Genomic DNA, 10,882 nt, shown 5'->3' with positions numbered 1-10,882 from the left:
GGGCAAACATTTAAAGATGGGATGAGTGGGGATAGAATAGAAGCTTTTATATCTGCCTATGACCCAGTGGAAAAGATGAAAAAGAGAGTATCTTTTTTAGTAGGCATATGGTATATAATGTACCTTAGACCTGCAACTAATTATATAACTTTCTGAAAGCTTGGATATACCATAATACACTGTCACAACTTTTATTAATTCCTTAAGGCCCACTGATGTGCCTTTGGATGCTGCATATACTTTTGTTGAGACTAATGGAATGTGATTCTTTCCTCTTTTCTTTTGTGACGTTCATGTCTCCTCTTTCCTGGGTATGTCTTATTATTTCAGTGTTGAGATTCGAAATATTATGTTAACTATTGTAGCCTTATAATTAAAGCATCAAGTTCAAGCCATGTTTCTGTGGAATATAATGTTAACATTTCCAGTTTTTAAACAAATATGATGATGCACTTAGCCAAAATAGAGAATAGTCTGGAGTAGAGTATAGGAAGAGATAAAATTCTTCGACGCACTTGCTGAAAAATTAGATTCCATTGAGATTTGGGATAAAGATCTGACCAAAAACGACTAATTTTGCTTCGGCTTGCGTTGCACCGCCTCTCGCCTCCTCTATCAGTAGAGCAGAATCTTCTCATATGGGATTCAGGATTTAAATTTTAGGGTTCGGGATATCATAGGACACAGAACATTTGAGTTATTTGGTTCGAAACTTAATATTTGTAAGTATGTAGTTGATCTCTTAACACATATATAGGGTATGAGCTAAAGCTACTAGTTCAGTTGAACTCGTAGCTCTAATTAAACATCCGTCCTTCTAGTCGTATGGTCTCAACTCTCAACCAATGTTGCGGGGACTTTCCAAACATACTACCGCATTCGTGACAGATTCTCAAAAAAACATTGTACTTTTTAAGGATCCGATACATAACTGGCCACATTTTCGGAAAGTTCGAGGCCTCAACCATCACTCTAGGAAAATAACTTAAAACTGGAAAACAAACATAATGCATCGTCTAATATTAAACATCAGATCAGTTCTTTGTATCAGTTTAAGAGTAAACTACAATACATAGTAGTTATTGTCTTGATATTGCTACGAGAAAAAGCTACAAGAGAAAAAGAAAAAAGGGAAAAGACAAAAAGAGGCCACAGTTTTGGATCTTCTCCTCGCATGATTTTGAAGTTATTTGTTTAGTGGTCATACAAAACGTAATAATTTTCTTGTCAGGACTGAGGAGCCAAGTACGTAGAAAGGTTGTATGTGGTGCACAAAAATAAAGAAAAAGAGTCTGTGAATGGCAAAAGGAAGAATTAATGCGCCCACAAAGAGATGAAAACCGTTGACATTGTTCTCTTCTTTTTTAATGTAACAATGCTCTCTCTTACCATCTCTATCTCTATTTTTATTTTCTTTATCTTTTGCTGTTTGTTTGTACCACTAATTTCCGGACCACCACTGTTACACATACAGAATCAACTTAGTGGCCTTTTTATACTCACGCTTATACGCAGGTTTTTACAGCTCTCGCTCTCTCTACAGGCCTACGCCTTGCTTCGATTTCATAACTTTTTATTTTGTGTAATTGCTGAATACTCGTACCTCATAACAGATGCATGGGACTTATACTTTAAACAAAAAGATTCATGCCTGGGAAATAGCAATTTTACAAATAATTCCCTCAACCCAAAAGAGGTGGTCCGATCCGCCATTTCTCACTATTTGCCTTTACTTTTACCATTTTCAGTTCTCCTCTCTTATATATATATATATTTACACCTAAGGAATATAAATGCTTGATATGTGTTATATATATATATATATATATATATATATATATATATATATATATATATATATATATATATATATATGGGTGTTTACACCTAAGGAATATAAATGCTTGATATGTGTTTGTATTTTTATTAGTAAATCTTGGTTATTCATGCATATTTTTTACTATATTAAATCATTTAACCGTGGTTAGTTGAGTTGGTTTGGTATAACATTCGGTATATATATATATATATATATATATATATACCGTTATGCTATTATGTATCTTTAAAGGTTTTTACATATCCTTTAAGAAAAATCGTTCAACACCTGATTGGAACAATAAATTAAAGGTATGCCAGAAAATAATACAGTAATTTGACTTCTTATTTTTTGTAACAAATTCAATTTGCCATAACGGCTAATAAGGCAATAGCTTGGCCATAGATTTTTGCCTTTGGTTTTGGGGTTGTGAATGAACCTTTCCCATTCAAGAATTGTTGTAGCAACTCGATTAAGGATATCCTATTCCAATTTTATCAATCTCTTAGATGTGCAATGATTGCTGCTCCTAAGTCGAATCGGTAAATGATAGAATCAATAAAGATAATTCATCAAATAATCTTCTCAATATGGCAGGACAAATAAACATTCCTTCTAAAAATAAGAACTCGAACTTTTAAAATTTTTGAGTTGGTAAATCTTACTTCAAAAGTAAAAAGTGAAAAGTTTTAGATAAATAAAAGTATACAGCATGCGGAGTACAAATGCTTTTCCACAACGAGTCATCACTTACCAAAACTCTACCCTACTACTGTCCGACTATTTTTCCAGTTAAGATTAATATCTCCGACCGTGATTAATCAACAACAACGTAACGACTATCTCTCGGTCCCAAAAAAGTTAACATCGACTATATTATTATCATATCAAATAAAATAAAAGTAAAAAATAAGTCTTACATATGTATGTATATATAATTGGGAGTTCTGTAACAAATCTAAAATATATTTCCAACTAGTAAACATATATCACATATATAAATCCTTATCTTTCATTGTGTCATATCTTTAATTAAGTCTGCGTTGTTAAAGCATAATTCATCACTAGAAGCATATTCTTGTATTCTTCCTCTTCTTTTTATTGGGCCAGCAGTGGGAGGGAAATATCCCTCTCACAAGATTGGAAGAATGAGAATCTTATCCAATTTTCGGTCAAACTATAGAAAAATATTTTCAACACTTGTAATCGATGGTTGGCAAGTTTAATGGTCAAGCAATCTAAAGTGATTGTTTGTTGAGACGAAGTATGATAAATAAGTGAAGGAAAGTGGAAATTTTCATAATAGTAATTGATACAATTAAAACAAAAATATACTCCTATTATTAATTGGCACAAACTTGTATAGTTTTGCACAGGGGTGTACATGGACCGGATTGGTTCGGTTTTTATCAAAACCAAACCAAACCAATTATATCGGTTCGGATTGGTTCGATTTTGTCGGGTTTTTCGGGTTTTCAGGTTTTTTTGTTACATGAATATTATTTCAATCTTACTTTATTAAAATTATAGATAAAGCTTTGATAAGTGAATATATGTTTAGTAAATATGGAAAAAATTGACAAACATATGATCTATTAAAATATTCTAATGGGAGAATTTTTTTAGTAACACATGGTAGTTATTTTCTTAGTCGTCTAACAATAATTTTTCGTTAAGTTACGCTTTCAAGGTTAATACATAAGAGGATCCCAAATATTTCTACATTTTCTAAAGAAAAATCACTATAAAGTCTTAAAAATATAAATAAAATTTATATATTTATATGACGGTTTGGTTCGAATTTTTTTACTCAATACCAAATCAAACCAAACCTAATTGGGTTTTTTAATCAGTTTGGTTTGGTTTTTCGGTTTGATGCGGTTTTCCGGTTCGAACACCCCTAGTTTTGCACACCGTAGTTGGACACAAACCCATATTCCGAGGAGAATCTAACTAATTTTTGTCTCACTTCTACTTCTTGAATTTATGATTTGGAGCGGTGACAAGAAGAGCTATAAGAAGTGCATAACGTGATTTTCTTTTCATTTCATTTCTTTTTCCCACTATTATTTCAATTTGTTTTAATTAATACACTACGACTACGGTTATGTTTATTTATATTATTATTATTATTATTATTATTATTATCATCATCATCTATATTATTATAAAAGCATGAATACAATGTCGGTTTACAGAACTAACCTTATAATATTAAACATAATAAGATAATAAAAGGACATAACAGGAATTCAAAATATTAGTCTTATAACCCTATTAGTTTTAGGATATAATTGGATAAAATTATTAGATTTCAGATAATAATACCCCTTAAGTTCGAACTTCTTAGCTATTTGCGATATTCTTTTCTACTTGTATTGAACTTTTAAAGCCAATCCAATCTCACAAGGACAAGAATTTTTACTTATGTTAAAATTCTAGAACCATTCCAATCCGACTAGGAGAAGAATAATTCGAAGCTTCTGTTGTTTGTATATATAAAGAGTTTTCTTTATTTTGAACAAGCAAAAGTATTGTTGAAGAATCTTTAAATCAGTTCCTACCATGATTAAATTCCAAAGTTATACAAGCTATGAACAAGCAGTACCTGTGAATATTGGAATGTTAGTCTTTCTATAGACTATAGGCAATTTACTTTCCCTCAACACGTGAATTTTCTTTCAAAGATTAGTCTTGTACGGTATTTTCTTTGATGTTGTAACAACTATAGTGAATTTTGATTTATTCTCTATCCTCTATTATGAAGTTATTCAATATTTTTGTTCCTAATTTGAATAAAGGATTCACTGTAATTACATATACTTTTAAGAGTTAATTGAGTCACTCCGCCGATATTTTATTGGATATCTGGAATCCAATCTTCAAAGCATATGTTAGGTAAGTTTCTACGTCTTTATATTCTTTTAACCTTATATTTAGTATTTAAATTAATAACTATTTTGTGTGTAGTATTGCAAATGATTTTATATTTGCATTGTACATGTTTCTACATTTAAAATCCAAACATAACCCGAACATATAGTTTTGTTGCATTGATTCAAAGTCATCCTGCTTGGTGCCTTTTATTTTTATTTTATTTTTTAATTCTTAATCTCTTATTAAGTTTTAATTTGGTACTCGTCTGACCTTCTATGCTAATTTTTAATATGTAAGGTTTTAAATTAATAAAATTTTATCTATTAAATTCTCATTAAAAATATGTAGGAAGGTTTAATAAAATTAATTTCATAAGAATCCTTCGTATTGGCAATACATTACCACTAAATAATGTCCAGTACGAAGAAAAAAATAAAAGTAATATTAAATGATCTGCATGAAGAGTTAAAATTGAGAAAAAAATACCCCCACGATAACATATTTTTATTTTATATTTGAACTATTTTTTTACTCAAATAATATTTTTTTAATCAATTTTGCGTGTAATATTAAATAAAATCCAATTATTAAATAATAACTAAGAAAATATTTAAGAATATAAATGTATGAGAAAGAGAAAAAAAAAATAGTCATTAAGAGTCAATACCACTAGTGATTCTACAAATATAAAGATCTAAAAGTAAAATGTCATATCAATCTTTTACTCTTTAAAAATTTATGGTGAATAAAATTATAATTAAGATTAAATATTAAAAATAAGAGATGTACTAATAGTAGATCTGAATCAACATAGAATAAATTATTTTTTATGTTAAAAATAAATAATTAAATCTTTTAATTAATTATTTAGCACAAGAATCCAATTCAATTTTTTTTTAATTCATCATATGAGTAAATTCTTATTCAAGTTAAATTTTTTTTAGGGTATATAAATTTATTCCATAAAAAGAGCGTTAGAACACAAAGTAAAAAGGTTAGTATATTATTAAGAATCAAAATGATATGCAAGTGTCTGAGGAAGCACAATTAGCTAAATCCTAAACAAGAACAAGCTTTCAAGACTATATTATAAAGAGTCGACTCTGGTATAACGGGATTATTCTTTGTAGATACCTCCGGCGGAATCAAAATAATATTTCAATGTCATGAATTACTTGCAAATATCATATCAAGAGGCATGACACTATTAGCAATAATAGAAAGTGGTGTATCAACAACGATTTTATTGTGAGGTCACCCACTTTAGATTTGATATACCTCTTCAAACAACTTAAATAACTATAACAAATATATCAAAGCAGAGCAATGATGCTAAATTTATAAGGAAAACAAAATCGATAATATGGGATGAAGCACTTATGACTAAGTGTCAAATAATTGCCCGGAGTTCTAGAGATATATTGAATATTAATGAACCGTTTGATGAAAAATTAATGGTTTGAGAGGTGATTTATGTCAAGTAGTACCATTAGTTCCAAAATCGACAAAAACTGAGACTGTAAAAGCTAGCTTGCCAAAGTTATACTTCTGGCCTCAAACGAAAAGATTCAACTGACAAGAAATATCAAGTAAGAATAAATCCAGTATTCAGTGTCTTCTTGCTTCGTGTCGGAAACGAAGAAGAGCATCCAATAAAATATGATTTGGTTATTCCTTAATACTTGGTTATCAATCCCAATGGTAATAGTAGTGCATTTAATAAGAGAAATATTTCTATCATTAGATTTTGTGCAAATCACATGATAGAATCAAAAAGATATCTTAGCTAGCAGAAATGAGTATGTTGATCAACTAAATAAAAGATTGATTGCAAAATTTTATAGTAAAAACAAAATATTTTTCAGTATTTGATTCAACAAAAAATGATACCAATAATTACTACCAAGAAGAATACTTAAATGCTTTAATACCAAATGGTCTTCTACCATACATGTTGTCAAGATTCTTATTTCTTACGTATGTAGTGTCACCGTATATATAATAGACTAAGTTAAAATTGATCTTCCATTGTATATAGGTTAATTTTGAAGAAACAATATGCCCGTCATGCTACTGAAAAACTTAGATACGCCAAATAGCTTATGTCATATCACACACATGGCATATAGAAGTTTTGACAATAATGTCATAGATGCAAAAATTATGATACTAGTTAATGTGCTTCTAAGTATATTCTAATATATACGACAATATGTTAGTAATTCCAATATTAACATAGTTGGAACGCGCCTCACGCGCCCCCAAAATTCTTTCTAAATATCGTTTCTTCGAGATGAATGCGCTACCAATTGGAGGCCAGCTACGGTCTTCCGGTGAACACGTAAGTGATCTACCTAGTAATTCCAATATCAACCATGGCCAGAAGATCTCGTATGCTGCTACAGTGGCTGTTCTGACATTGAAGACAAAGCTCAAATTCAGACCACCAGAGCTACATAAAGGAAAACAAGCTGTTTTCTTTTCACCACAAGAGGAGGAAGAATTGGCTAAAGCTTGCAGGTTTACTATTGTTGGGAAATTCTCGCATGGAAAACCGTCCTTAGACGATATCAGAAGGGATTTTGCCGCTAGGTTCCCACTTATAGGTACCGTGAAAGTTGGCCATTATAACTCTAAACATATTTTTATGGATTTCTCGGTTGAAGAAGATTATCTTAATATCTATTCTAGAAGGAATCTTTGGGTTTTGGGATGTTTCATGAGAATGGTCACTTGGACTATAGATTTTAATCCAGAAGAAGAGACCTCTTTGGCTCCCATTTGGATATCACTACCTGGCCTTAAATGGCATTACTAGAATTGGGATGCTCTATTCCGGATCACGTCCCCAATTGGAACTCTTCTAAAAATTGATAAAGCTACGGATGTTAAATCGAGGCCAAATTTCGCAAAAGTTATGGTTGAGATTGACTTGGCCATTCAGAGGAGAGATTCAATTTGGGTGGGTATTAAGGAGGAAGGAGGAGAGGAGAAGGGTGGATTCTGGGAAATATTGAATATGACTTTGTTCCGGATTACTGTTATGCTTGTAGATATCAAGGTCATGTGGAGAAGGTATGCTTAGCACCCAACAAAAAAGATAACAAGAAGCTAGTTGGAGACAATGTTTTGGCTAACAAAGCAACAACAAGTGCTAATCCTAAAGCTGTAGCTAATACTGATGTGATCTCTGCCAAGCAGAATGTTATACCTAATAATAGGGGCAATCACAAAGTGGTGATTGCATCCACTAGTGATATACCTAAGCTCTCTCAACTGGAACAAGAAATTATCTCAAGTTCATCAACTACTTGTTGGTAATAAAGGGGAGACTATACAAAAGAAGAAACCGATGAACAAACAGAGAATCTAACAAGGGATTAGAACCAAGCTGCGGAGGAAAGACAAGGCGAAGTGGGTAGCAAGACCATCTGCTAGTAATTGTCAACAACAGAAAATTGAACAAGCTAAGGAAGTTGTTGAAAAGTTTCTGCAAAAGAATAATGTTGTAGTGGTAGAGGCTAGTGCAGATGAAGGCAACATAGTTCAGAATGTGCATTCTAATATCTCCAACTTCACATACAGTCCTGTTCCTATTGCAAACTCTTTTCAGTAACTAGAAGTGGAAGAAGAAACATGTGAACATCAAGACAATGAGGAATCAAGGCAAGTGGTGAGCAAGTCTGATGCTTCAGCTAAGCAGAGGATACCAGCTAGTTCTAATAAGAAGAATTCTGAAATATTAAAGCCTAGATCTTCTAAGACAACTGAAGTACATGCTATTAACTTGGAGGTCCAACTCTGGAATCCTATCCCTCCTGTTAATGTTCCACTCAGGTGGTTATTCCGGAACCAGATGTTGCTACAGATATGATGATTAATTCAAAGGATGACAAGGTGGGAGATTCGAGTGATTATGATTCTGATTATGGAGAAGAACAAGAGAGTAAAAGTGAAGATGTTCCAGAGGTCGAATATGAAGAATGTAATTCTTCAGATGAAGAGGCTCTTATTGAAGCTTTTGCACTTATAACTTCATAAAAAGGTGAAGTGATAGAGGATGCTGTTTCACAACAGAGGAAGGAGCTCGTCGATACAAGAAACTTATCTCCAAGGAATATTTGCAAAAGTAAACATGAAGGTCACAAAGGCATGCCAAAGCCTCGCCCGATCACAAAGGTTATAGGGAAAACAGCTCAAAGTGTTGAAGTTTCTTCTGATGTTCTTAATGATTAGTACAATCATTTGGAATATTAGAGGAGTAAAGTCCAGAGGGGCTTTTGAAAGGTTGAAATTTTTAACAGGTCTTCATAAAACTCAAATTATAGCTATACAAGAACCCTTTGTTAAAGCAAATCAAATAGACAAATATAGAAGAGGTTTGGGTTTCGAAGGTTGTTATGCAAATTGTAATGGAAAAATCTGGGTCTTATGGTCAGCTGAATTTGATGCAGCAGTGGCAGAGAATAATGAGCAACAAATTACATTCAAGATTACCAGGAAGAATGACGGTGAAGTTGTCTGGTTCACAGCAGTATATGCTAAATCTAAACAATATCTAAGAGTTCCTTTGTGGGATAATTTGATACACTGCAACAACTATATTGATGATCCCTGGTGCATATATGGGGATTTCAATGCAATTATGGGTCCAAAAGAAAAGAAAGGAGGCAATCCTCACAGAATGGAGAAGAGTTGGGAATTTATATCGTGTATGGAGGATTGTGGTATGGTGGATGCAAGTTACAAAGGACTGAGGTTCACTTGGTGTAATGCAAGGGGAAGACATCAGAGAATATGGAAAAGGCTAGATAGGGTGTTTATTAATCATCACTGGACTGACAAATTTTCTTTTATAGATATAGAACACTTAGCAAGCACAGGGTCAGACCATACACCTATGCTAGTAAAGTGTTCTACTTCAGAACAACCTGTTATCAAATATTTCAAATTCTTGAACTTCTGGATTGACCGACCAAATTTTAAAACTATTGTGCAAGAGGCATGGAATATAGACGTTGAGGGAAACTACATGAGAAGGCTACAACTCAAGCTGAAACAAGTTAGTTCCAAGCTTAGTCAGTGGTCTAGAGAGAAAATTGGGAGTGTCTTTGATCAAGTCAAAGAATGGGAGCATAAAATGCAAGATCTTGAAACAGAATACATTGATAATGATGTTGAGGACCTTAGACCTCAAGTGCACAAAGCTCAAGCAGAACACACTAAGTGGTTAAAATGTGAGGAATCTATCCTCAAGCAGAGGGCAAATATCAAATGGATTGAGGAGGGAGATTCCAATACTAAATATTTTCATGCAATAATTAATGAAAGAAGAAGAAGGACATCTATACATAGAATCCAAAGATCTGATGGGCAATGGATCAATGGGGAGGAAGATATTGCTAGGGAGGCTGTGAAATATTTTTCAGCTATGTTTAAAGATGAAGGAGAACTAGATCTACAACACTTGGATTGTATTGACCAGAAGGTTACTCATGAGGATAATATTAGGCTTTGTGTCATCCCTGATAAATAGGAGATTAGGAAGGCAGTTTTTGATCTAAATTCGAATAGTTCTCCAGGACCAGATGGATTTGGAGGGTCTTTCTACCAAAGTTGTTGGGATATCATCAAGCTAGAGTTGATAGAGTTTATCCAGCAATTTTTTGGTGGAGCAGAACTTAGCAGATTCTTTACCATCTCATGCCTTATTTTACTACCTAAGGTTGAGAATCCTTCTTCATTCAATAATATGAGACCGATTAGTCTCAGTAACTGCTCTAACAAGATAATTTCCAAAATCATGAGTTCTAGATTGAACTCCATATTGCCAAAGATAATTTTTAACAATCAGACTGGGTTTCTAAAAGGAATATCCATTACAGAAAATGTTTTATTAGCTCAGGAGATTATCCATGGTATTGGCAAGAAGAATTTTAGAGGGAACACCGTCATTAAACTGGATATGGCTAAGGCCTATGATAGGGTCAACTGAAAGTTCTTGTCGAATGCATTGAGGAAGTTTGGATTTTCAGAGAATTGGATTGATTTAGTTTGGATATCTATTTCAAATGTCTGGTACTCTGTGCTTATTAATGGGGGTAGGAAAGGATTCTTTCATTCTACTAGAGGTTTGAAACAAGGAGACCCCTTGTCTCCATCTCTCTTTATTCTAGGGGCAGAGGT

At 32.7% G+C, this 10,882-nt stretch overlaps 1 protein-coding gene across 1 annotated transcript; it reads left to right on the top strand.

The window, feature by feature from the left end:
- Positions 1-8,924: 8,924 nt before the first annotated feature.
- On the top strand, positions 8,925-10,232 carry LOC104234350 (uncharacterized). The gene has a single exon (XM_009787902.2). It carries the CDS (start codon positions 8,925-8,927, stop codon positions 10,230-10,232), a length of 1,308 nt encoding a protein of 435 aa, XP_009786204.2.
- Positions 10,233-10,882: the final 650 nt, after the last annotated feature.

This window comes from Nicotiana sylvestris, chromosome 9 (assembly GCF_000393655.2).
Source record: "Nicotiana sylvestris chromosome 9, ASM39365v2, whole genome shotgun sequence".
Classification (NCBI taxonomy): Eukaryota; Viridiplantae; Streptophyta; class Magnoliopsida; order Solanales; family Solanaceae; genus Nicotiana; species Nicotiana sylvestris.
Note: the sequence above shows the minus strand (reverse complement) of the source record. Positions and strands in the feature narration are given on the sequence as shown.

Bases quoted from the DNA above. Each gene is read 5' to 3' on its own strand.
- LOC104234350 (XM_009787902.2), top strand. From the start codon at position 8,925: ATGATTAGTACAATCATTTGGAATATTAGAGGAGTAAAGTCCAGAGGG.